Here is a 25213-nt window from a genome sequence, read left to right on the forward strand (position 1 = left end):
ACCTTGTTTTCACACAAATGAACCCAGACTGATGTGAAATTGTGCTTCGTGCAACATAATTCTGGGTGCCATTTAAAAACCATAAGTGCTAATGACTCCATTCCTTTTTGAGGTTGTAGGGGCTGTTGATTGGAGTACACTAAAACAAACCTGATCTCTCTAGGACATTCAGAAGCCAAGTTATAAGACCTCAAAGGTGTAACTGGACTACTTCTTTAAAGTGACACCAGGCCCGGTGACCTTTGGGACATGGTTTGACCCCCTATAGGAATGTGCAATCATCATGAAACGTTCAGATCACTTACAAATCAATAGATTCTACCTTCTTGTAGCGTTTCAGCCTGATTGGACCTTGTTTTCACACAAATGGACCCAGAATGATGTGAAATTGTGCTTCGTGCAACATAATTCTGGGTGACATTTACAAACCATAAGTGCTAATGACTCCATTCCTTTTGTGGTTGTAGGGGCTGTTGATTGGAGTACATTAAAACAAACCTGATCTCTCTAGGACATTCAGAAGGCAAGTTATAAGCCCACAAAGGTGTAACTGGACTACTTCTTTAAAGTGACACCAGATCCGCTGACCTTTGGGACATGGTTTGACCCCCTTAGGACGCGCTATCATCATGAAACGTTCAGATCACTTACAACTAAATAGATTCTACCTTACTGTAACATTTCAGCCTGATTGGACCTTGTTTTCACACAAATGAACCCAGACTGATGTGAAATTGTGCTTCGTGCAACATAATTCTGGGTGCCATTTAAAAACCATAAGTGCTAATGACTCCATTCCTTTTTGAGGTTGTAGGGGCTGTTGATTGGAGTACACTAAAACAAACCTGATCTCTCTAGGACATTCAGAAGCCAAGTTATAAGCCCTCAAATGTGTAACTGGACTACTTCTTTAAAGTGACACCAGGCCCGGTGACCTTTGGGACATGGTTTGACCCCCTTAGGAAAGTGCTATCATCATGAAACGTTCAAATCACTTACAACTCAATAGATTCTACCTTCCTGTAACGTTTCAGCCTGATTGGACCTTGTTTTCACACAAATGAACCCAGAATGATGTGAAATTGTGCTTCGTGCAACATAATTCTGGGTATCATTTACAAACCATAAGTGCTAATGACTCCATTCCTTTTTGTGGTTGTAGGGGCTGTTGATTGGAGAACACTAAAACAAACCTAACCTCTCTAGGACATTCAGAAGCCAAGTTATAAGTCCACAAAGGTGTAACTGGACTGCTTCTTTAAAGTGACACCAGGCCCGGTGACCTTTGGGACATGGTTTGACCCCCTTAGGAAAGTGCTATCATCATGAAACGTTCAGATCACTTACAACTCAATAGATTCTACCTTCCTGTAACGTTTCAGCCTGATTGGACCTTGTTTTCACACAAATGAACCCAGAATGATGTGAAATTGTGCTTCGTGCAACATAATTCTGGGTGCCATTTAAAAACCATAAGTGCTAATGACTCCATTCCTTTTTGAGGTTGTAGGGGCTGTTGATTGGAGTACAATAAAACAAACCTGATCTCTCTAGGACATTCAGAAGCCAAGTTATAAGCCCTCAAAGGTGTAACTGGACTACTTCTTTAAATTGACACCAGATCCGGTGACCTTTGGGACATGGTTTGACCCCCTTAGGAAAGTGCTATCATGATGAAACGTTCAGATCACTTACACCTCAATAGATTCTACCTTCCTGTAACGTTTCAGCCTGATTGGACCTTGTTTTCACACAAATGAACCCAGAATGATGTGAAATTGTGCTTCGTGCAACATAATTCTGGGTGCCATTTAAACACCATAAGTGCTAATGACTCCATTCCTTTTTGTGGTTGTAGGGGCTGTTGATTGGAGTATACTAGAACAAACCTGATCTCTCTAGGACATTCAGAAGCCAGGTTATAAGCCCACAAAGGTGTAACTGGACTACTTCTTTAAATTGACACCAGATCCGGTGACCTTTGGGACATGGTTTGACCCCCTTAGGAAAGCGCTATCATCATGAAACGTTCAGATCACTTACAACTCAATAGATTCTACCTTCCTGTAACATTTCAGCCTGATTGGACCTTGTTTTCACACAAATGAACCCAGAATGATGTGAAATAGTGCTTCGTGCAACATAATTCTGGGTGCCATTTAAAAACCATAAGTGCTAATGACTCCATTCATTTTTGAGGTTGTAGGGGCTGTTGATTGGAGTATACTAAAACAAACCTGATCTCTCTAGGACATTCAGAAGCCAAGTTATAAGCCCTCAAAGGTGTAACTGGACTACTTCTTTAAAGTGACACCAGGCCCGGTGACCTTTGGGACATGGTTTTACCCCCTATAGGAATGTGCGATCATCTTGAAACGTTCAGATCACTTACAACTCAATAGATTCTACCTTCCTGTAACATTTCAGCCTGATTGGACCTTGTTTTCACACAAATGAACCCAGAATGATGTGAAATTGTGCTTCGTGCAACATAATTCTGGGTGCCATTTAAAAACCATATGCGCTAATGACTCCATTCATTTTTGAGGTTTTAGGGGCTGTTGATTGGAGTATACTAAAACAAACCTGATCTCTCTAGGACATTCAGAAGCCAAGTTATAAGCCCTCAAAGGTGTAACTGGACTACTTCTTTAAAGTGACACCAGGCCCGGTGACCTTTGGGACATGGTTTTACCCCCTATAGGAATGTGCGATCATCATGAAACGTTCAGATCACTTACAACTCAATAGATTCTACCTTCCTGTAACGTTTCAGCCTGATTGGACCTTGTTTTCACACAAATGAACCCAGAATGATGTGAAATTGTGCTTCGTGCAACATAATTCTGGGTGCCATTTAAAAACCATAAGTGCTAATGACTCCATTCCTTTTTGAGGTTGTAGGGGCTGTTGATTGGAGTACAATAAAACAAACCTGATCTCTCTAGGACATTCAGAAGCCAAGTTATAAGCCCACAAAGGTGTAACTGGACTGCTTCTTTAAAGTGACACCAGGCCCGGTGACCTTTGGGACATGGTTTGACCCCCTATAGGAATGTGCGATCATCTTGAAACGTTCAGATCACTTACAACTCAATAGATTCTACCTTCCTGTAACGTTTCAGCCTGATTGGACCTTGTTTTCACACAAATGAACCCAGAATGATGTGAAATTGTGCTTCGTGCAACATAATTCTGGGTGCCATTTAAAAACCATAAGTGCTAATGACTCCATTCCTTTTTGAGGTTGTAGGGGCTGTTGATTGGAGTACATTAAAACAAACCTGATCTCTCTAGGACATTCAGAAGCCAAGTTATAAGCCCACAAAGGTGTAACTGGACTACTTCTTTAAAGTGACACCAGGCCCGGTGACCTTTGGGACATGGTTTGACCCCCTTAGGAAAGTGCTATCATCATGAAACATTCAGATCACTTACAACTCAATAGATTCTACCTTCTTGTAGCGTTTCAGCCAAATTGGACTTTGTTTTCACACAAATGAACCCAGACTGATGTGAAATTGTGCTTCGTGCAACATAATTCTGGGTGCCATTTAAAAACCATAAGTGTTAATGACTCCATTCCTTTTTGTGGTTGTAGCGGCTGTTGATTGGAGTATACTAAAGCAAACCTGATCCCTCTAGGACATTCAGAAGCCAAGTTATAAGCCCACAAAGGTGTAACTGGACTACTTCTTTAAATTGACACCAGATCCGCTGACCTTTGGGACATGGTTTGACCCCCTTAGGACGCGCTATCATCATGAAACGTTCAGATCACTTACAACTCAATAGATTCTACCTTCCTGTAGCGTTTCAGCCTGATTGGACTTTGTTTTCACACAAATGAACCCAGACTGATGTGAAATTGTGCTTCGTGCAACATAATTCTGGGTGCCATTTACAAACCATAAGTGTTAATGACTCCATTCCTTTTTGTGGTTGTAGGGGCTGTTGATTGGAGTATACTAAAACAAACCTGATCCCTCTAGGACATTCAGAAGCCAAGTTATAAGCCCACAAAGGTGTAACTGGACTACTTCTTTAAATTGACACCAGATCCGCTGACCTTTGGGACATGGTTTGACCCCCTTAGGACGCACTATCATCATGAAACGTTCAGATCACTTACAACTCAATAGATTCTACCTTCCTGTAACATTTCAGCCTGATTGGACCTTGTTTTCACACAAATGAACCCAGAATGATGTGAAGTTGTGCTTCGTGCAACATAATTCTGGGTGCCATTTAAAAACCATAAGTGCTAATGACTCCATTCCTTTTTGAGGTTGTAGGGACTGTTGATTGGAGTACACTAAAACAAACCTGATCTCTCCAGGACATTCAGAAGCCAAGTTATAAGCCCTCAAAGGTGTAACTGGACTACTTCTTTAAAGTCACAACAGGCCCGGTGACCTTTGGGACATGGTTTTACCCCCTATAGGAAAGTGCTATCATGATGAAACGTTCAGATCACTTACAACTCAATAGATTCTACCTTCCTGTAACGTTTCAGCCTGATTGGACCTTGTTTTCACACAAATGAACCCAGAATGATGTGAAATTGTGCTTCGTGCAACATAATTCTGGGTTCCATTTAAAAACCATAAGTGCTAATGACTCCATTCCTTTTTGTGGTTGTAGGGGCTGTTGATTGGAGTATACTAAAACAAACCTGATCTCTCTAGGACATTCAGAAGCCAAGTTATAAGCCCACAAAGGTGTAACTGGACTACTTCTTTAAATTGACACCAGATCCGGTGACCTTTGGGACATGGTTTGACCCCCTTAGGAAAGTGCTATCATCATGAAACGTTCAGATCACTTACAACTCAATATATTCTACCTTCCTGTAACATTTCAGCCTGATTGGACCTTGTTTTCACATAAATGAACCCAGAATGATGTGAAATTGTGCTTCGTGCAACATAATTCTGGGTGCCATTTAAAAAACATAAGTGCTAATGACTCCATTCCTTTTTGAGGTTGTAGGGGCTGTTGATTGGAGTACACTAAAACAAACCTGATCTCTCTAGGACATTCAGTAGCCAAGATATAAGCCTTCAAAGGTGTAACTGGACTACTTCTTTAAAGTGACACCAGGCCCGGTGACCTTTGGGACATGGTTTTACCCCCTATAGGAATGTGGGATCATCTTGAAACGTTCAGATCACTTACAACTCAATAGATTCTACCTTCTTGTAGCGTTTCAGCCTCATTGGACCTTGTTTTCACACAAATGGACCCAGAATGATGTGAAATTGTGCTTCGTGCAACATAATTCTGGGTGCCATTTACAAACCTTAAGTGCTAATGACTCCATTCCTTTTTGTGGTTGTAGGGGCTGTTGATTGGAGTACACTAAAACAAACCTAACCTCTCTAGGACATTCAGAAGCCAAGTTATAAGCCCACAAAGGTGTAACTGGACTACTTCTTTAAAGTGACACCAGGCCCGGTGACCTTTGGGACATGGTTTGACCCCCTTAGGAAAGTGCTATCATCATGAAACGTTCAGATCACTTACAACTCAATAGATTCTACCTTCCTGTAACGTTTCAGCCTGATTGGACCTTGTTTTCACACAAATGAACCCAGAATGATGTGAAATTGTGCTTCGTGCAACATAATTCAGGGTGCCATTTACAAACCATAAGTGCTAATGACTCCATTCCTTTTTGTGGTTGTAGGGGCTGTTGATTGGAGAACACTAAAACAAACCTAACCTCTCTAGGACATTCAGAAGCCAAGTTATAAGCCCACAAAGGTGTAACTGGACTGCTTCTTTCACTGCCTGCTCAACCATTTGGTATAGCATATTTTGAGACACCATATTTAATGGACAGGATTATTTAACTTAACTTAACCTTATTGAGCCATCTCTACCACTTGGTTGAGTTATGTTGTACTAAAAAAATCCACTAGATTGCACTGTTTCAGGAAATTGCAGGCCTCATCTGCAGTGCTCCCACCAGGAAATCAGAAACAAAAAAATCACTCTGGACACATGGACTGTTTTGGCAAAAAATTGTGAAGGTAAGTACATTTTTCCACTGTAAAATCATGTCATAGTATTTGCAGAACGTTATCATGTCTTTTGATACCAGAAAATAACTGTAATCAATTCAGAATATATTTTCTAAAACATGCTCAACCAAACGGTTGAGTTATCAATTGATGGTAAGGTTAGCAACACTAAGCTAATGTTTAGAAATTTAGTTTTGACATGTTAAATTGACTATTTTCCATGAAATAAAATGATTTAATGATCTATACATTTAAGTATTAGGTGTTTTAATTGTTTTACATGACAAAGTAAAAAAGATTTACTCTGTCATTGTTTCAAAATGTTGTTTTAAATGATAGGTAAAACAAAAATAAAACCATTGCAGTTATTTGAATTTTACAAAACCATCTACCACACCTACAATTTCCTTTTCTTTTACATTTAATAGATGGATTGCAAATCCTTTTATGGAACAAGGCAACGCACTTCTCTGGCCCTTGTGCCTGAAAATTCTCAGGACTCTGATGGTGAACTGAGTGATGATGACCCTATAGAGGATCCAGATTTTCAACCCAATTTTGCAGATGATAGTGATGAAAGCTATTTTGATGTTTCCATGGAAGAAGATGCTCCTTCAACAAGCAGATCAACACAGTTGTCTCGTAAAAAGAGCAAAAAAAGGAAACGCACGCTAAAAACTGTTCCCTTGGAAGAAGCAGAGGATACATTATACACATATTCCTTCTCAGTCCCCAAAAAAGATGCAAGAAGAATCTGGAAGCATGAAGACATTGAAGAATTGCAAGTTCCAGCAGCAAGTTTTGAGCCCCCTGAGGCTCTACAGTCCCCATTCCAGTACTTCAAAATGCTCTTCACTGATGAAATGATTGATCATATTGCTTATCATACCAATCTGTATTCTGCTCAAGAGTTGGGGGACACAATCAAGACTAGCCCTAAGGAAATAGAAGATTTTCTGTCAATCCTCCTATTTATGGGTGTTTTCAACTTTCCATCACTAGAAGATTACTGGCACCATGAGTCAAGTTTCAGTGTGATAGCCGATATCATGCCAAAGAAGAGATTCCAGCTGTTGCGCCGGTTCATTCATTTCAACGATAATCAGCAGTGTAATAACAGCGGAGACCGATTTAACAAAATCAGACCTCTCTTTGACATGCTTCGTGAGCAATGCCTCCAGATACCATCAACATATAAGCACAGCATGGATGAGGTCATGGTAGCCTATAAAGGCACAAGGGCTGGCAATCTCTGTCAATATATTGCCAACAAGCCACACAAGTGGGGCTTTAAATTGTTTTGCCGAGCCAGTTCATCTGGCATCATTCATGACCTGCTGCTTTATCAGGGAGCTTCCACATTCTTCAACACTACCCTCAGTGAAGAGGAGCAGATGTTACCTTTGGGAGCCAAAGTGGTGACAACACTTTGTAAAACCATAACACAGCCCAGGCTTTCTGTTGTGTTTTGTGACAACTATTTTACCAGCTTTAAACTGGTGAAGTACCTAGACACCTCGTTGGGTGTCAAATGCATTGGCACTGTTCAACCAAATTGCACAGGTGGAGCCACTTTGATGACAGACAAAGAGCTGACAAAGAAAGGGCGTGGAGCTTTTGACTACAAGGCTGCTGAAGGGGTGATCGCAGTAAAATGGTTTGACAACAAATGTGTGAATCTGCTGAGTAATGCCGTTGGGGTCATGCCATTGTCAACTGTCAAACGCTGGAGCAAAGAGTCCAAGGCAAAGATTTCCATCCCATGCCCATCACTCATCCATGCCTACAACGAGCATATGGGAGGGATTGATCTCTCTGGCATGCTGGTACACCTGTACAAGACCCCAGCCAAGTCTACAAGATGGTACCTACCACTCTTTGGGTACGTGCTTGATCTATGCATTACAAATTCCTGGCTGGTCTACAAAAGGGAGTGTGGACAACTGAATCAGAAACCAATCTCCTTGAAAAGATTCCGCCTTGCAGTTGCCCATAGCTTGAAACAAGTCAACAAGCCAGCATCCAAAGTTGGCCGACCATCATCCAGCTCTCCACCCCTATCAAAGAAACGCCACATCACAAGACCCTCAAAACCACAACCAGATGTGCGATACGACAGCTGTGGGCATTGGCCACTTCACTGTGACAAGTGAGGCCGATGCAGTTATTGTCCAAAGGGTGTGTCAAGATGGAAATGCCAGAAATGCAATGTTTTTCTGTGCTTGAATGCAAATCAGGAATGCTTTGCAGTGTATCACCAGAGGTTCTAATGATCAGGAGGTATTGGTGCAGTTGCATCATAAATGAGAAAAGAAAAGAACCTGAAAAAATTTCAGTTTCTTCTCTAATTTCCAGTGCAAAGTGGAAATGGTGAATAGGATACTTTCAGAATTTTATGGAAAGTAAAAAATGTTTATGCTGTTTCAACACTACAGTGAAAGGTCAGAAGTAAACTTGCATGTTCTGAGCATTTTTTACAGTATTTGTATAAAATGTTTCTGATCATTATTTGTGTTTTTTTTTTACACTTTGTTAGAATAACTTCCAAAGTTGAAATGGAATCTGTTTGGTGTCTTACTACCAAAATAAAGTGGGTAAAAATTTTGAGTAGTTATTTTTATTTCAAAAAGAGTATAATGCTGACCTTTTTTCCCCTAGTTGTTATGTCTATTTTACTTTATTTACTTTTACCATAGAGACACATCTCAACCGTTTGGTAGAGGGTAGTAATTAAAAAACTATGAAGTGTGTATAAAAAAAAATATTGAATGTGATAATTATTCACTAGAAGGAATAGAAAATACAAACAAATAATTTTTTCATTAGGTTTTTCTTGGTGGGGCAGTCAAGTGACACCAGGCCCGGTGACCTTTGGGACATGGTTTGACCCCCTTAGGAAAGTGCTATCATCATGAAACGTTCAGATCACTTACAACTCAATAGATTCTACCTTCCTGTAACGTTTCAGCCTGATTGGACCTTGTTTTCACACAAATGAACCCAGAATGATGTGAAATTGTGCTTCGTGCAACATAATTCTGGGTGCCATTTAAAAACCATAAGTGCTAATGACTCCATTCCTTTTTGAGGTTGTAGGGGCTGTTGATTGGAGTACAATAAAACAAACCTGATCTCTCTAGGACATTCAGAAGCAAAGTTATAAGCCCTCAAAGGTGTAACTGGACTACTTCTTTAAATTGACACCAGATCCAGTGACCTTTGGGACATGGTTTGACACCCTTAGGAAAGTGCTATCATGATGAAACGTTCAGATCACTTACACCTCAATAGATTCTACCTTCCTGTAACCTTTCAGCCTGATTGGACCTTGTTTTCACACAAATGAACCCAGAATGATGTGAAATTGTGCTTCGTGCAACATAATTCTGGGTGCCATTTAAACACCATAAGTGCTAATGACTCCATTCCTTTTTGTGGTTGTAGGGGCTGTTGATTGGAGTATACTAGAACAAACCTGATCTCTCTAGGACATTCAGAAGCCAAGTTATAAGCCCACAAAGGTGTAACTGGACTACTTCTTTAAATTGACACCAGATCCGGTGACCTTTGGGACATGGTTTGACCCCCTTAGGAAAGTGCTATCATCATGAAACGTTCAGATCACTTACAACTCAATAGATTCTACCTTCCTGTAACATTTCAGCCTGATTGGACCTTGTTTTCACACAAATGAACCCAGAATGATGTGAAATTGTGCTTCGTGCAACATAATTCTGGGTGCCATTTAAAAACCATAAGTGCTAATAACTCCATTCATTTTTGAGGTTGTAGGGGCTGTTGATTGGAGTATACTAAAACAAACCTGATCTCTCTAGGACATTCAGAAGCCAAGTTATAAGCCCTCAAAGGTGTAACTGGACTACTTCTTTAAAGTGACACCAGGCCCGGTGACCTTTGGGACATGGTTTTACCCCCTATAGGAATGTGCGATCATCTTGAAACGTTCAGATCACTTACAACTCAATAGATTCTACCTTCTTGTAGCGTTTAAGCCTGATTGGACCTTGTTTTCACACAAATGGACCCAGAATGATGTGAAATTGTGCTTCGTGCAACATAATTCTGGGTGCCATTTACAAACCTTAAGTGCTAATGACTCCATTCCTTTTTGTGGTTGTAGGGGCTGTTGATTGGAGTACACTAAAACAAACCTAACCTCTCTAGGACATTCAGAAGCCAAGTTATAAGCCCACAAAGGTGTAACTGGACTACTTCTTTAAATTGACACCAGATCCGGTGACCTTTGGGACATGGTTTGACCCCCTTAGGAAAGTGCTATCATCATGAAACGTTCAGATCACTTACAACTCAATAGATTCTACCTTCCAGTAACATTTCAGCCTGATTGGACCTTGTTTTCACACAAATGAACCCAGAATGATGTGAAATTGTGCTTCGTGCAACATAATTCTGGGTGCCATTTAAAAACCATAAGTGCTAATAACTCCATTCATTTTTGAGGTTGTAGGGGCTGTTGATTGGAGTATACTAAAACAAACCTGATCTCTCTAGGACATTCAGAAGCCAAGTTATAAGCCCTCAAAGGTGTAACTGGACTACTTCTTTAAAGTGACACCAGGCCCGGTGACCTTTGGGACATGGTTTTACCCCCTATAGGAATGTGCGATCATCTTGAAACGTTCAGATCACTTACAACTCAATAGATTCTACCTTCTTGTAGCGTTTAAGCCTGATTGGACCTTGTTTTCACACAAATGGACCCAGAATGATGTGAAATTGTGCTTCGTGCAACATAATTCTGGGTGCCATTTACAAACCTTAAGTGCTAATGACTCCATTCCTTTTTGTGGTTGTAGGGGCTGTTGATTGGAGTACACTAAAACAAACCTAACCTCTCTAGGACATTCAGAAGCCAAGTTATAAGCCCACAAAGGTGTAACTGGACTGCTTCTTTAAAGTGACACCAGGCCCGGTGACCTTTGGGACATGGTTTGACCCCCTATAGGAATGTGCGATCATCTTGAAACGTTCAGATCACTTACAACTCAATAGATTCTACCTTCCTGTAACGTTTCAGCCTGATTGGACCTTGTTTTCAAACAAATGAACCCAGAATGATGTGAAATTGTGCTTCGTGCAACATAATTCTGGGTGCCATTTAAAAACCATAAGTGCTAATGACTCCATTCCTTCTTGAGGTTGTAGGGGCTGTTGATTGGAGTACACTAAAACAAACCTGATCTCTCTAGGACATTCAGAAGCCAAGTTATAAGACCTCAAAGGTGTAACTGGACTACTTCTTTAAAGTGACACCAGGCCCGGTGACCTTTGGGACATGGTTTGACCCCCTATAGGAATGTGCAGTCATCATGAAACGTTCAGATCACTTACAAATCAATAGATTCTACCTTCTTGTAGCGTTTCAGCCTGATTGGACCTTGTTTTCACACAAATGGACCCAGAATGATGTGAAATTGTGCTTTGTGCAACATAATTCTGGGTGCCATTTACAAACCATAAGTGCCAATGACTCCATTCCTTTTGTGGTTGTAGGGGCTGTTTATTGGAGTACATTAAAACAAACCTGATCTCTCTAGGACATTCAGAAGCCAAGTTATAAGCCCACAAACGTGTAACTGGACTACTTCTTTAAAGTGACACCAGGCCCGGTGACCTTTGGGACATGGTTTGACCCCCTTAGGAAAGTGCTATCATCATGAAACGTTCAGATCACTTACAACTCAATAGATTCTACCTTCTTGTAGCGTTTCAGCCTGATTGGACTTTGTTTTCACACAAATGAACCCAGACTGATGTGAAATTGTGCTTCGTGCAACATAATTCTGGGTGCCATTTACAAACCATAAGTGTTAATGACTCCATTCCTTTTTGTGGTTGTAGGGGCTGTTGATTGGAGTACAATAAAACAAACCTGATCTCTCTAGGACATTCAGAAGCCAAGTTATAAGCCCTCAAAGGTGTAACTGGACTACTTCTTTAAATTGACACCAGATCCGGTGACCTTTGGGACATGGTTTGACCCCCTTAGGAACACTGGGTCTGATTGAGCACCTCCAGGAGAGAGGCCCCTCTAAGACGAGCCCCGAGGAGCGTCTTGCCTTATGTCAGCACTCGGTCTGACTGAGCGCCTCCAGGAGAGAGGCCCAAGCAAGACGCGCCCCGAGGAGCGTCTTGCCAAATGTCACTACTCGGTCTAACTGAGCGCCTCCAGGAGAGAGGTCCAAGCAAGACGCGCCCCGAGGAGCGTCTTGCCACATGTCACTACTCGGTCTGACTGAGCGCCTCCAGGAGAGAGGCCCAAGCAAGACGTGCACGGAGGAGCGTCTTGCCACATGTCAACAATGGGTCTGACTGAGGGCCTCCAGGAGAGAAGCCCAAATAAGACGCGCCCCGAGGAGCGAGTTGCCACATGTCAACATTGGGTCTGACTGAGGGCCTCCAGGAGAGAAGCCCAAGCAAGACGCGCCCCGAGGAGCGTCTTGCCCCATGTCATCACTCGGACTGACTGAGCGCCTCCAGGAGAGAGGCCCAAACAAGACGCGCCCCGAGGAGCGTCTTGCCACATGTCAACACTGGGTCTGACTGAGCGCCTCCAGGAGAGAGGCCCAAGCAAGACGCCCCCCGAGGAGAGTCTTGCCACATGTGAACACTGGGTCTGACTGAGCGCCTCCAGGAGAGGGGCCCAAGCAAGACGCGCCCGGAGGAGCGTCTTGCCACATGTCAGCACTGGGTCTGACCGAGCGCCTCCGGGAGAGAGGCCCAAGCAAGACACGCCCCGAGGAGCGTCTTGACACATGTCAACACTGGGTCAGACTGAGGGCATCCATGAGAGAAGCCCAAGCAAGACGCGCCCCGAGGAGAGTCTTGCAACATGTCAACACTCGGTCTGACAGAGGGCATTCAGGAGAGAGGCCCAAGCAATACGCGCCCCGAGGAGCGTCTTGCCACGTGTCAACACTGGGTCTGACTGAGCGCCTCCAGGAGAGAGGCCCAAGCAAGACGCGCCCCGAGGAGCGTCTTTCCACGTTTCACCACTGGGTCTGACTGAGCGCCTGCAGGAGAGAGGCCCAAGCAAGACGCGCCCCGAGGAGCGTCTTGACACATGTCAACACTGGGTCTGACATAGGGCCTCCAGGAGAGAGGCCCAAGCAAGACGCGCCCCGAGGAGTGTCTTGCCACATGTCAACAATGGGTCTGACTGAGCGCCTCCAGGAGAGAGGCCCAAGCAAGACGCGCCCCGAGGAGCGTCAGGCCACATGTCACTACTCAGTCTGACTGAGCGCCTCCAGGAGAGAGGCCCAAGCAAGACGCGCACCGAGGAGCGTCTTGCCACATGTCAGCACTCGGTCTGACAGAGGGCCTCCAGGAGAGAGGCCCAAGCAAGACGCGCCCCAAGGAGTGTCTTGCCACATGTCAGCACTGGGTCTGACTGAGCGCCTCCAGGAGAGAGGCCCCAGCCAGACGCGCCCCGAGGAGCGTCTTGCCTTATGTCAGCACTCGGTCTGACTGAGCACCTCCAGGAGAGAGGCCCAAGCAAGACGCGCCCCGAGGAGCGTCTTGCCACATGTTCAGCACTCGGTCTGAATGAGTGCCTCCAGGAGAGAGGCCTAAGCAAGACGCGCCCCGAGGAGCGTCTTGCCACATGTCAACAATGGGTCTGACTGAGGGCCTCCAGGAGAGAGGCCCAAGCAAGATGTGCCCGGAGGAGCGTCTTGCCACATGTCAACACTGGGTCTGACAGAGGGCCTCCAGGAGAGAGGCCCAAGCAAGATGCGCCCCGAGGAGCGTCTTGCCACATGTCACCTCTAGTTCTGACTGAGCGCCTCCAGGAGAGAGGCCCAAGCAAGACGCAACCCGAGGAGCGTCTTGCCACATGTCAACAATGGGTCTGACTGAGGGCCTCCAGGAAAGAAGCCCAAGCAACACGCGGCCCGAGGAGCGTCAGGCCACATGTCACTACTCAGTCTGACTGAGCGCCTCCAGGAGAGAGGCCCAAGCAAGACGCGCCCCGAGGAGTGTCTTGCCACATGTCAACACTGGGTCTGACTTAGCGCCTCCAGGAGAGAGGCCCAAGCAAGACGCGCCCCGAGGAGCGTCTGGCCACGTGTCAACACTGGGTCTGATTGAGGGCCTTCTGGAGAGAGGCCCAAGCAAGACGCGCCCCGAGGAGCGTCTTGCCACATGTCAACAATGGGTCTTACTGAAGGCCTCCAGGAGAGAAGCCCAAGCAACACGCGCCCCGAGGAGCTTCTTGCCACATGTCAGGACTCGGTCTGACTGAGCGCCTCCAGGAGAGAGGCCAAAGCAAGACGCGCCCCGTGGAGCGTCTTGACACATGTCAACACTGGGTCTGACAGAGGGCCTCCATGAGAGAGGCCCAAGCAAGACGCGCCCCGAGGAGTGTCTTGCCACATGTCAACACTGGGTCTGACTGAGCGCCTCCAGGAGAGAGGCCCAAGCAAGACGCGCCCCGAGGAGCGTCTTGCCACATGTCAACACTGGGTCTGACTGAGCGCCTCCAGGAGAGAGGCCCAAGCAAGACGCCCCCCGAGGAGAGTCTTGCCACATGTGAACACTGGGTCTGACTGAGCGCCTCCAGGAGAGAGGCCCAAGCAAGACGCGCCCGGAGGAGCGTCTTGCCACATGTCAACACTCGGTCTGACAGAGGGCATTCAGGAGAGAGGCCCAAGCAATACGCGCCCCGATGAGCGTCTTGCCACGTGTCAACACTGGGTCTGACTGAGCGCCTCCAGGAGAGAGGCCCAAGCAAGACGCGCTCCGAGGAGCGTCTTGACACATGTCAACACTGGGTCTGACAGAGGGCCTCCAGGAGAGAGGCCCAAGCAAGACGCGCCTCGAGGAGTGTCTTGCCACATGTCAACAATGGGTCTGACTGAGCGCCTCCAGGAGAGAGGCCCAAGCAACACGCGCCCCGAGGAGCGTCAGGCCACATGTCACTACTCAGTCTGACTGAGCGCCTCCAGGAGAGAGGCCCAAGCAAGACGCGCCCCGAGGAGCGTCTTGCCACATGTCAGCACTCGGTCTGACAGAGGGCCTCCAGGAGAGAGGCCCAAGCAAGACGCGCCCCAAGGAGTGTCTTGCCACATGTCAGCACTGGGTCTGACTGAGCGCCTCCAGGAGAGAGGCCCCAGCCAGACGCGCCCCGAGGAGCGTCTTGCCTTAGGTCAGCACTCGGTCTGACTGAGCGCCTCCAGGAGAGAGGCCCAAGCAAGACGCGCCCCGAGGAGCGTCTTGCCACATGTTCAGCACTCGGTCTGACTGAGCGCCTCCAGGAGAGAGTCCCAAGCAAGACGCGCCCCGAGGAGCGTCTTGCCACATGTCAACAATGGGTCTGACTGAGGGCCTCCAGGAGAGAGGCCCAAGCAAGATGCGCCCGGAGGAGCGTCTTGCCACATGTCAACACTGGGTCTGAAAGAGGGCCTCCAGGAGAGAGGCCCAAGCAAGATGCGCCCCGAGGAGCGTCTTGCCACATGTCACCTCTGGTTCTGACTGAGCGCCTCCAGGAGAGAGGCCCAAGCAAGACGCGCCCCGAGGAGCGTCTTGTCACATGTCAACACTGGGTCTTTCTGAGCGCCTCCAGGAGAGAAGCCCAAGCAAGACGCGCCCCGAGGAGCATCTTGCCACATGTCAGCACTCGGTCTGACTGAGCGCCTCCAGGAGAGAGGCCCAAGCAAGACACACCCCGAGGAGCGTCAGACCACATGTCACTACTCAGTCTGACTGAGCGCCTCCAGGAGAGAGGCCCAATCGAGACGCGCCCCGAGGAGCGTCTTGCCACATGTCAACACTGGGTCTGATTGAGGGCCTTCTGGAGAGAGGCCCAAGCAAGACGCGCCCCGAGGAGCGTCTTGCCACATGTCAATAATGGGTCTTACTGAGGGCCTCCAGGAGAGTGGCCCAAGCAAGATGCGCCCGGAGGAGCGTCTTGCCACATGTCAACACTGGGTCTGACAGAGGGCCTCCAGGAGAGAGGCCCAAGCAAGATGCGCCCCGAGGAGCGTCTTGCCACATGTCACCTCTAGTTCTGACTGAGCGCCTCCTGGAGAGAGGCCCAAGCAAGACTCGCCCCGAGGAGTGTCTTGCCACATGTCAACACTGGGTCTGACTTAGCGCCTCCAGGAGAGAGGCCCAAGCAAGACGCGCCCCGAGGAGCGTCTGGCCACGTGTCAACACTGGCTCTGATTGAGGGCCTTCTGGAGAGAGGCCCAAGCAAGACGCGCCCCGAGGAGCGTCTTGCCACATGTCAACAATGGGTCTTACTGAAGGCCTCCAGGAGAGAAGCCCAAGCAACACGCGCCCCGAGGAGCTTCTTGCCACATGTCAGGACTCGGTCTGACTGAGCGCCTCCAGGAGAGAGGCCAAAGCAAGACGCGCCCCGTGGAGCGTCTTGACACATGTCAACACTGGGTCTGACAGAGGGCCTCCATGAGAGAGGCCCAAGCAAGACGTGCCCCAAGGAGTGTCTTGCCACATGTCAACACTGGGTCTGACTGAGCGCCTCCAGGAGAGAGGCCCAAGCAAGATGCGCCCCGAGGAGCGTCTTGCCACGTGTCAACACTGGGTCTGACTGAGCGCCTCCAGGAGAGAGGCCAAAGCAAGATGCGCCCCGAGGAGCGTCTTGCCACGTGTCACCACTGGGTCTGACTGAGCGCCTCCAGGAGAGAGGCCCAAGCAAGATGCGCCCCGAGGAGCGTCTTGCCACGTGTCACCACTGGGTCTGACTGAGCGCCTCCAGGAGAGAGGCCCAAGCAAGACGCGCCCCGAGGAGCGTCTTGCCACATGTCACCACTGGGTCTGACTGAGCGCCTCCAGGAGAGAGGCCCAAGCAAGACGCGCCCCGAGGAGCGTCTTGTCACATGTCAACACTGGGTCTGACAGAGGGCCTCCAGAAGAGAGGCCCAAGCAAGACGCGCCCCGAGGAGTGTCTTGCCACATGTCACCACTTGGTCTGACTGAGCGCCTCCAGGAGAGAGGCCCAAGCAACACGTGCCCCGAGGAGGATAAGGCCACATGTCACTACTCAGTCTGACTGAGCGCCTCCAGGAGAGAGGCCCAAGCAAGACACGCCCCGAGGAGCGTCTTGACACATGTCAACACTGGGTCAGACTGAGGGCCTCCATGAGAGAAGCCCAAGCAAGACGCGCCCCGAGGAGAGTCTTGCCACATGTCAACACTCGGTCTGACAGAGGGCATTCAGGAGAGAGGCCCAAGCAATACGCGCCCCGAGGAGCGTCTTGCCACGTGTCAACACTGGGTCTGACTGAGCGCCTCCAGGAGAGAGGCCCAAGCAAGACGCGCCCCGAGGAGCGTCTTTCCACGTTTCACCACTGGGTCTGACTGAGCGCCTGCAGGAGAGAGGCCCAAGCAAGACGCGCCCCGAGGAGCGTCTTGACACATGTCAACACTGGGTCTGACAGAGGGCCTCCAGGAGAGAGGCCCAAGCAAGACGCGCCTCGAGGAGTGTCTTGCCACATGTCAACAATGGGTCTGACTGAGCGCCTCCAGGAGAGAGGCCCAAGCAAGACGCGCCCCGAGGAGCGTCAGGCCACATGTCACTACTCAGTCTGACTGAGCGCCTCCAGGAGAGAGGCCCAAGCAAGACGCGCCCCGAGGAGCGTCTTGCCACATGTCAGCACTCGGTCTGACAGAGGGCCTCCAGGAGAGAGGCCCAAGCAAGACGCGCCCCAAGGAGTGTCTTGCCACATGTCAGCACTGGGTCTGACTGAGCGCCTCCAGGAGAGAGGCCCCAGCCAGACGCGCCCCGAGGAGCGTCTTGCCTTATGTCAGCACTCGGTCTGACTGAGCGCCTCCAGGAGAGAGGCCCAAGCAAGACGCGCCCCGAGGAGCGTCTTGCCACATGTTCAGCACTCGGTCTGACTGGGCGCCTCCAGGAGAGAGGCCCAAGCAAGACGCGCCCCGAGGAGCGTCTTGCCACATGTCAACAATGGGTCTGACTGAGGGCCTCCAGGAGAGAGGCCCAAGCAAGATGCGCCCGGAGGAGCGTCTTGCCACATGTCAACACTGGGTCTGAAAGAGGGCCTCCAGGAGAGAGGCCCAAGCAAGATGCGCCCCGAGGAGCGTCTTGCCACATGTAACCTCTGGTTCTGACTGAGCGCCTCCAGGAGAGAGGCCCAAGCAAGACGCGCCCCGAGGAGCGTCTTGTCACATGTCAACACTGGGTCTTTCTGAGCGCCTCCAGGAGAGAAGCCCAAGCAAGACGCGCCCCGAGGAGCGTCTTGCCACATGTCAGCACTCGGTCTGACTGAGCGCCTCCAGGAGAGAGGCCCAAGCAAGACGCACCCCGAGGAGCGTCAGACCACATGTCACTACTCAGTCTGACTGAGCGCCTCCAGGAGAGAGGCCCAAGCAAGATGCGCCCGGAGGAGCGTCTTGCCACATGTCAACACTGGGTCTGACAGAGGGCCTCCAGGAGAGAGGCCCAAGCAAGATGCGCCCCGAGGAGCGTCTTGCCACATGTCACCTCTAGTTCTGACTGAGCGCCTCCAGGAGAGAGGCCCAAGCAAGACGCAACCCGAGGAGCGTCTTGCCACATGTCAACAATGGGTCTTACTGAGGGCCTCCAGGAGAGTGGCCCAAGCAAGACGCGCCCCGAGGAGCGTCTTGCCACATGTCAACAATGGGTCTTACTGAGGGCCTCCAGGAGAGTGGCCCAAGCAAGATGCGCCCGGAGGAGCGTCTTGCCACATGTCAACACTGGGTCTGACAGAGGGCCTCCAGGAGAGAGGCCCAAGCAAGATGCGCCCCGAGGAGCGTCTTGCCACATGTCACCTCTAGTTCTGACTGAGCGCCTACAGGAGAGAGGCCCAAGCAAGACGCAACCCGAGGAGCGTCTTGCCACATGTCAACAATGGGTCTGACTGAGGGCCTCCAGGAAAGAAGCCCAAGCAACACGCGGCCCGAGGAGCGTCAGGCCACATGTCACTACTCAGTCTGACTGAGCGCCTCCAGGAGAGAGGCCCAAGCAAGACGCGCCCCGAGGAGTGTCTTGCCACATGTCAACACTGGGTCTGACTTAGCGCCTCCAGGAGAGAGGCCCAAGCAAGACGCGCCCCGAGGAGCGTCTGGCCACGTGTCAACACTGGCTCTGATTGAGGGCCTTCTGGAGAGAGGCCCAAGCAAGACGCGCCCCGAGGAGCGTCTTGCCACATGTCAACAATGGGTCTTACTGAAGGCCTCCAGGAGAGAAGCCCAAGCAACACGCGCCCCGAGGAGCTTCTTGCCACATGTCAGGACTCGGTCTGACTGAGCGCCTCCAGGAGAGAGGCCAAAGCAAGACGCGCCCCGTGGAGCGTCTTGACACATGTCAACACTGGGTCTGACAGAGGGCCTCCATGAGAGAGGCCCAAGCAAGACGCGCCCCGAGGAGTGTCTTGCCACATGTCAACACTGGGTCTGACTGAGCGCCTCCAGGAGAGAGGCCCAAGCAAGATGCGCCCCGAGGAGCGTCTTGCCACGTGTCAACACTGGGTCTGACTGAGCGCCTCCAGGAGAGAGGCCAAAGCAAGATGCGCCCCGAGGAGCGTCTTGCCACGTGTCACCACTGGGTCTGACTGAGCGCCTCCAGGAGAGAGGCCCAAGCAAGACGCGCCCCGAGGAGCGTCTTGCCACATGTCACCACTGGGTCTGACTGAGCGCCTCCAGGAGAGAGGCCCAAGCAAGACGCGCCCCGAGGAGCGTCTTGTCACATGTCAACACTGGGTCTGACAGAGGGCCTCCAGAAGAGAGGCCCAAGCAAGACGCGCCCCGAGGAGTGTCTTGCCACATGTCACCACTTGGTCTGACTGAGCGCCTCCAGGAGAGAGGCCCAAGCAACACGCGCCCCGAGGAGGATAAGGCCACATGTCACTACTCAGTCTGACTGAGCGCCTCCAGGAGAGAGGCCCAAGCAAGACGCGCCCCGAGGAGTGTCTTGCCACATGTCAACACTGGGTCTGACTGAGCGCCTCCAGGAGAGAGGCCCAAGCAAGACGCGCCCCGAGGACGCGTCTGGCCACGTGTCAACACTGGGTCTGATTGAGGGCCTTCTGGAGAGAGGCCCAAGAAATACGCGCCCCGAGGAGCGTCTTGCCACATGTCAACAATGGTTCTTACTGAGGGCCTACAGGAGAGAGGCCCAAGCAAGACGCGCCCCGAGGAGCGTCTTGTCACATGTCAACACTGGGTCTGACAGAGGGCCTCCAGAAGAGAGGCCCAAGCAAGACGCGCCCCGAGGAGTGTCTTGCCACATGTCACCACTTGGTCTGACTGAGCGCCTCCAGGAGAGAGGCCCAAGCAACACGTGCCCCGAGGAGGATAAGGCCACATGTCACTACTCAGTCTGACTGAGCGCCTCCAGGAGAGAGGCCCAAGCAAGACACGCCCCGAGGAGCGTCTTGACACATGTCAACACTGGGTCAGACTGAGGGCCTCCATGAGAGAAGCCCAAGCAAGACGCGCCCCGAGGAGAGTCTTGCCACATGTCAACACTCGGTCTGACAGAGGGCATTCAGGAGAGAGGCCCAAGCAATACGCGCCCCGAGGAGCGTCTTGCCACGTGTCAACACTGGGTCTGACTGAGCGCCTCCAGGAGAGAGGCCCAAGCAAGACGCGCCCCGAGGAGCGTCTTTCCACGTTTCACCACTGGGTCTGACTGAGCGCCTGCAGGAGAGAGGCCCAAGCAAGACGCGCCCCGAGGAGCGTCTTGACACATGTCAACACTGGGTCTGACAGAGGGCCTCCAGGAGAGAGGCCCAAGCAAGACGCGCCTCGAGGAGTGTCTTGCCACATGTCAACAATGGGTCTGACTGAGCGCCTCCAGGAGAGAGGCCCAAGCAAGACGCGCCCCGAGGAGCGTCAGGCCACATGTCACTACTCAGTCTGACTGAGCGCCTCCAGGAGAGAGGCCCAAGCAAGACGCGCCCCGAGGAGCGTCTTGCCACATGTCAGCACTCGGTCTGACAGAGGGCCTCCAGGAGAGAGGCCCAAGCAAGACGCGCCCCAAGGAGTGTCTTGCCACATGTCAGCACTGGGTCTGACTGAGCGCCTCCAGGAGAGAGGCCCCAGCCAGACGCGCCCCGAGGAGCGTCTTGCCTTATGTCAGCACTCGGTCTGACTGAGCGCCTCCAGGAGAGAGGCCCAAGCAAGACGCGCCCCGAGGAGCGTCTTGCCACATGTTCAGCACTCGGTCTGACTGGGCGCCTCCAGGAGAGAGGCCCAAGCAAGACGCGCCCCGAGGAGCGTCTTGCCACATGTCAACAATGGGTCTGACTGAGGGCCTCCAGGAGAGAGGCCCAAGCAAGATGCGCCCGGAGGAGCGTCTTGCCACATGTCAACACTGGTTCTGAAAGAGGGCCTCCAGGAGAGAGGCCCAAGCAAGATGCGCCCCGAGGAGCGTCTTGCCACATGTAACCTCTGGTTCTGACTGAGCGCCTCCAGGAGAGAGGCCCAAGCAAGACGCGCCCCGAGGAGCGTCTTGTCACATGTCAACACTGGGTCTTTCTGAGCGCCTCCAGGAGAGAAGCCCAAGCAAGACGCGCCCCGAGGAGCGTCTTGCCACATGTCAGCACTCGGTCTGACTGAGCGCCTCCAGGAGAGAGGCCCAAGCAAGACGCACCCCGAGGAGCGTCAGACCACATGTCACTACTCAGTCTGACTGAGCGCCTCCAGGAGAGAGGCCCAAGCAAGATGCGCCCGGAGGAGCGTCTTGCCACATGTCAACACTGGGTCTGACAGAGGGCCTCCAGGAGAGAGGCCCAAGCAAGATGCGCCCCGAGGAGCGTCTTGCCACATGTCACCTCTAGTTCTGACTGAGCGCCTCCAGGAGAGAGGCCCAAGCAAGACGCAACCCGAGGAGCGTCTTGCCACATGTCAACAATGGGTCTTACTGAGGGCCTCCAGGAGAGTGGCCCAAGCAAGACGCGCCCCGAGGAGCGTCTTGCCACATGTCAACAATAGGTCTTACTGAGGGCCTCCAGGAGAGTGGCCCAAGCAAGATGCGCCCGGAGGAGCGTCTTGCCACATGTCAACACTGGGTCTGACAGAGGGCCTCCAGGAGAGAGGCCCAAGCAAGATGCGCCCCGAGGAGCGTCTTGCCACATGTCACCTCTAGTTCTGACTGAGCGCCTACAGGAGAGAGGCCCAAGCAAGACGCAACCCGAGGAGCGTCTTGCCACATGTCAACAATGGGTCTGACTGAGGGCCTCCAGGAAAGAAGCCCAAGCAACACGCGGCCCGAGGAGCGTCAGGCCACATGTCACTACTCAGTCTGACTGAGCGCCTCCAGGAGAGAGGCCCAAGCAAGACGCGCCCCGAGGAGTGTCTTGCCACATGTCAACACTGGGTCTGACTTAGCGCCTCCAGGAGAGAGGCCCAAGCAAGACGCGCCCCGAGGAGCGTCTGGCCACGTGTCAACACTGGCTCTGATTGAGGGCCTTCTGGAGAGAGGCCCAAGCAAGACGCGCCCCGAGGAGCGTCTTGCCACATGTCAACAATGGGTCTTACTGAAGGCCTCCAGGAGAGAAGCCCAAGCAACACGCGCCCCGAGGAGCTTCTTGCCACATGTCAGGACTCGGTCTGACTGAGCGCCTCCAGGAGAGAGGCCAAAGCAAGACGCGCCCCGTGGAGCGTCTTGACACATGTCAACACTGGGTCTGACAGAGGGCCTCCATGAGAGAGGCCCAAGCAAGACGCGCCCCGAGGAGTGTCTTGCCACATGTCAACACTGGGTCTGACTGAGCGCCTCCAGGAGAGAGGCCCAAGCAAGATGCGCCCCGAGGAGCGTCTTGCCACGTGTCAACACTGGGTCTGACTGAGCGCCTCCAGGAGAGAGGCCAAAGCAAGATGCGCCCCGAGGAGCGTCTTGCCACGTGTCACCACTGGGTCTGACTGAGCGCCTCCAGGAGAGAGGCCCAAGCAAGACGCGCCCCGAGGAGCGTCTTGCCACATGTCACCACTGGGTCTGACTGAGCGCCTCCAGGAGAGAGGCCCAAGCAAGACGCGCCCCGAGGAGCGTCTTGTCACATGTCAACACTGGGTCTGACAGAGGGCCTCCAGAAGAGAGGCCCAAGCAAGACGCGCCCCGAGGAGTGTCTTGCCACATGTCACCACTTGGTCTGACTGAGCGCCTCCAGGAGAGAGGCCCAAGCAACACGCGCCCCGAGGAGGATAAGGCCACATGTCACTACTCAGTCTGACTGAGCGCCTCCAGGAGAGAGGCCCAAGCAAGACGCGCCCCGAGGAGTGTCTTGCCACATGTCAACACTGGGTCTGACTGAGCGCCTCCAGGAGAGAGGCCCAAGCAAGACGCGCCCCGAGGACGCGTCTGGCCACGTGTCAACACTGGGTCTGATTGAGGGCCTTCTGGAGAGAGGCCCAAGAAATACGCGCCCCGAGGAGCGTCTTGCCACATGTCAACAATGGTTCTTACTGAGGGCCTCCAGGAGAGAAGCCCAAGCAAGACGCGCCAGAGGAGCTTCTTGCCACATGTCAGCACTCGGTCTGACTGAGCGCCTCCAGGAGAGAGGCCCAAGCAAGACGCGCCCCGAGGAGTGTCTTGCCAAATGTCAACACTGGGTCTGACTGAGCGCCTCAGGGAGAGAGGTCCAAGCAAGACGCGCCCCGAGGAGCGTCTTGCCACATGTCACTACTCGGTCTGACTGAGCGCCTCAGGGAGAGAGGTCCAAGCAAGACGCGCCCCGAGGAGCGTCTTGCCACATGTCAACACTGGGTCTGACTGAGTGCCTCCATGAGAGAAGCCCCAGCAAGACGCGCCCCGAGGAGCGTCTTTCCACATGTCACTTCTCGGTCTGTTTGAGCGCCTCCAGGAGAGAGGCCCAAGCAAGACGTGTCCCAAGGATCGTCTTGCCACATGTCAACGAAGGGTCTGACTGAGGGCCTCCAGGAGAGAAGCCCAAGCAAGACACGCCCCGAGGAGCGTCTTGACACATGTCAACACTGGGTCTGACTGAGGGCCTCCATGAGAGAAGCCCAAGCAAGACGCGCCCCGAGGAGAGTCTTGCCACATGTCAACACTCGGTCTGACAGAGGGCATCCAGGAGAGAGGCCCAAGCAATACGCGCCCCGAGGAGCGTCTTGCCACATTTCACCACTGGGTCTGACTGAGCGCCTCCAGGAGAGAGACCCAACCAAGACGCGCCCTGAGGAGCGTCTTGCCACATGCCAACACTGGGTCTGACAGAGGGCCTCCAGGAGAGAGGCCCAAGCAAGACGCGCCCCGAGGAGTGTCTTGCCACATGTCACCACTGGGTCTGACTGAGCGCCTCCAGGAGAGAGGCCCAAGCAAGACGCGCCCCGAGGAGAGTCTTGTCATATGTCAACACTGGGTCTTTCTGAGCGCCTCCAGGAGAGAAGCCCAAGCAAGACGCGCCCCTAGGAGCGTCTTTCCACATGTCAGCACTCGGTCTGACTGAGCGCCTCCAGGAGAGAAGCCCAAGCAAGACGCGCCCAAAGGAGCGTCTTGACACATGTCAACACTGGGTCTGACAGAGGGCCTCCAGGAGAGAGGCCCAAGCAAGACGCGCCCCGAGGAGTGTCTTGCCACATGTCACCACTTGGTCTGACTGAGCGCCTCCAGGAGGGAGGCCCAAGCAACACGCGCCCTGAGGAGCGTCAGGCCACATGTCAATACTCAGTCTGACTGAGCGCCTCCAGGAGAGAGGCCCAAGTAAGACGCACCCCGAGGAGCGTCTTGCCACGTGTCAACACTGGGTCCGATTGAGGGCCTTCTGGAGAGAAGCCCAAGCAAGACGCGCCCCGAGGAGCGTCTTGCCACATGTCAACAATGGGTCTTACTGAGGGCCTCCAGGAGAGAAGCCCAAGCAACACGCGCCCCGAGGAGCTTCTTGCCACATGTCAGCACTCGGTCTGACTGAGCGCCTCCAGGAGAGAGGCCAAAGCAAGACGCGCCCCGAGGAGCGTCTTGACACATGTCAACACTGGGTCTGACAGAGGGCCTCCATGAGAGAGGCCAAAGCAAGACGCGCCCCGAGGAGTGTCTTGCCACATGTCAACACTGGGTCTGACTGAGCGCCTCCAGGAGAGAGGCCCAAGCAAGACGCGCCCCGAGGAGCGTCTTGCCACGTGTCAACACTGGGTCTGACTGAGCGCCTCCAGGAGAGAGGCCCAAGCAAGATGCGCCCCGAGGA

At 51.7% G+C, this 25213-nt stretch overlaps 1 protein-coding gene across 1 annotated transcript; it reads left to right on the top strand.

Annotated features, from left to right (window-relative positions):
• The first annotated feature begins 6454 nt into the window (after nucleotides 1–6454).
• On the top strand, nucleotides 6455–8179 carry LOC107373982 (piggyBac transposable element-derived protein 2-like). The gene has a single exon (XM_015942123.2). The coding sequence runs from the start codon at nucleotides 6455–6457 to the stop codon at nucleotides 8177–8179; it is 1725 nt and encodes a 574-aa protein (XP_015797609.2).
• Nucleotides 8180–25213: the final 17034 nt, after the last annotated feature.

This window comes from Nothobranchius furzeri, chromosome 4 (genome assembly GCF_043380555.1).
Source record: "Nothobranchius furzeri strain GRZ-AD chromosome 4, NfurGRZ-RIMD1, whole genome shotgun sequence".
NCBI classification, from domain to species: domain Eukaryota; kingdom Metazoa; phylum Chordata; class Actinopteri; order Cyprinodontiformes; family Nothobranchiidae; genus Nothobranchius; species Nothobranchius furzeri.

Coding starts and splice junctions, on each gene's coding strand:
- LOC107373982 (XM_015942123.2), top strand. CDS start 6,455: ATGGATTGCAAATCCTTTTATGGAACAAGGCAACGCACTTCTCTGGCC.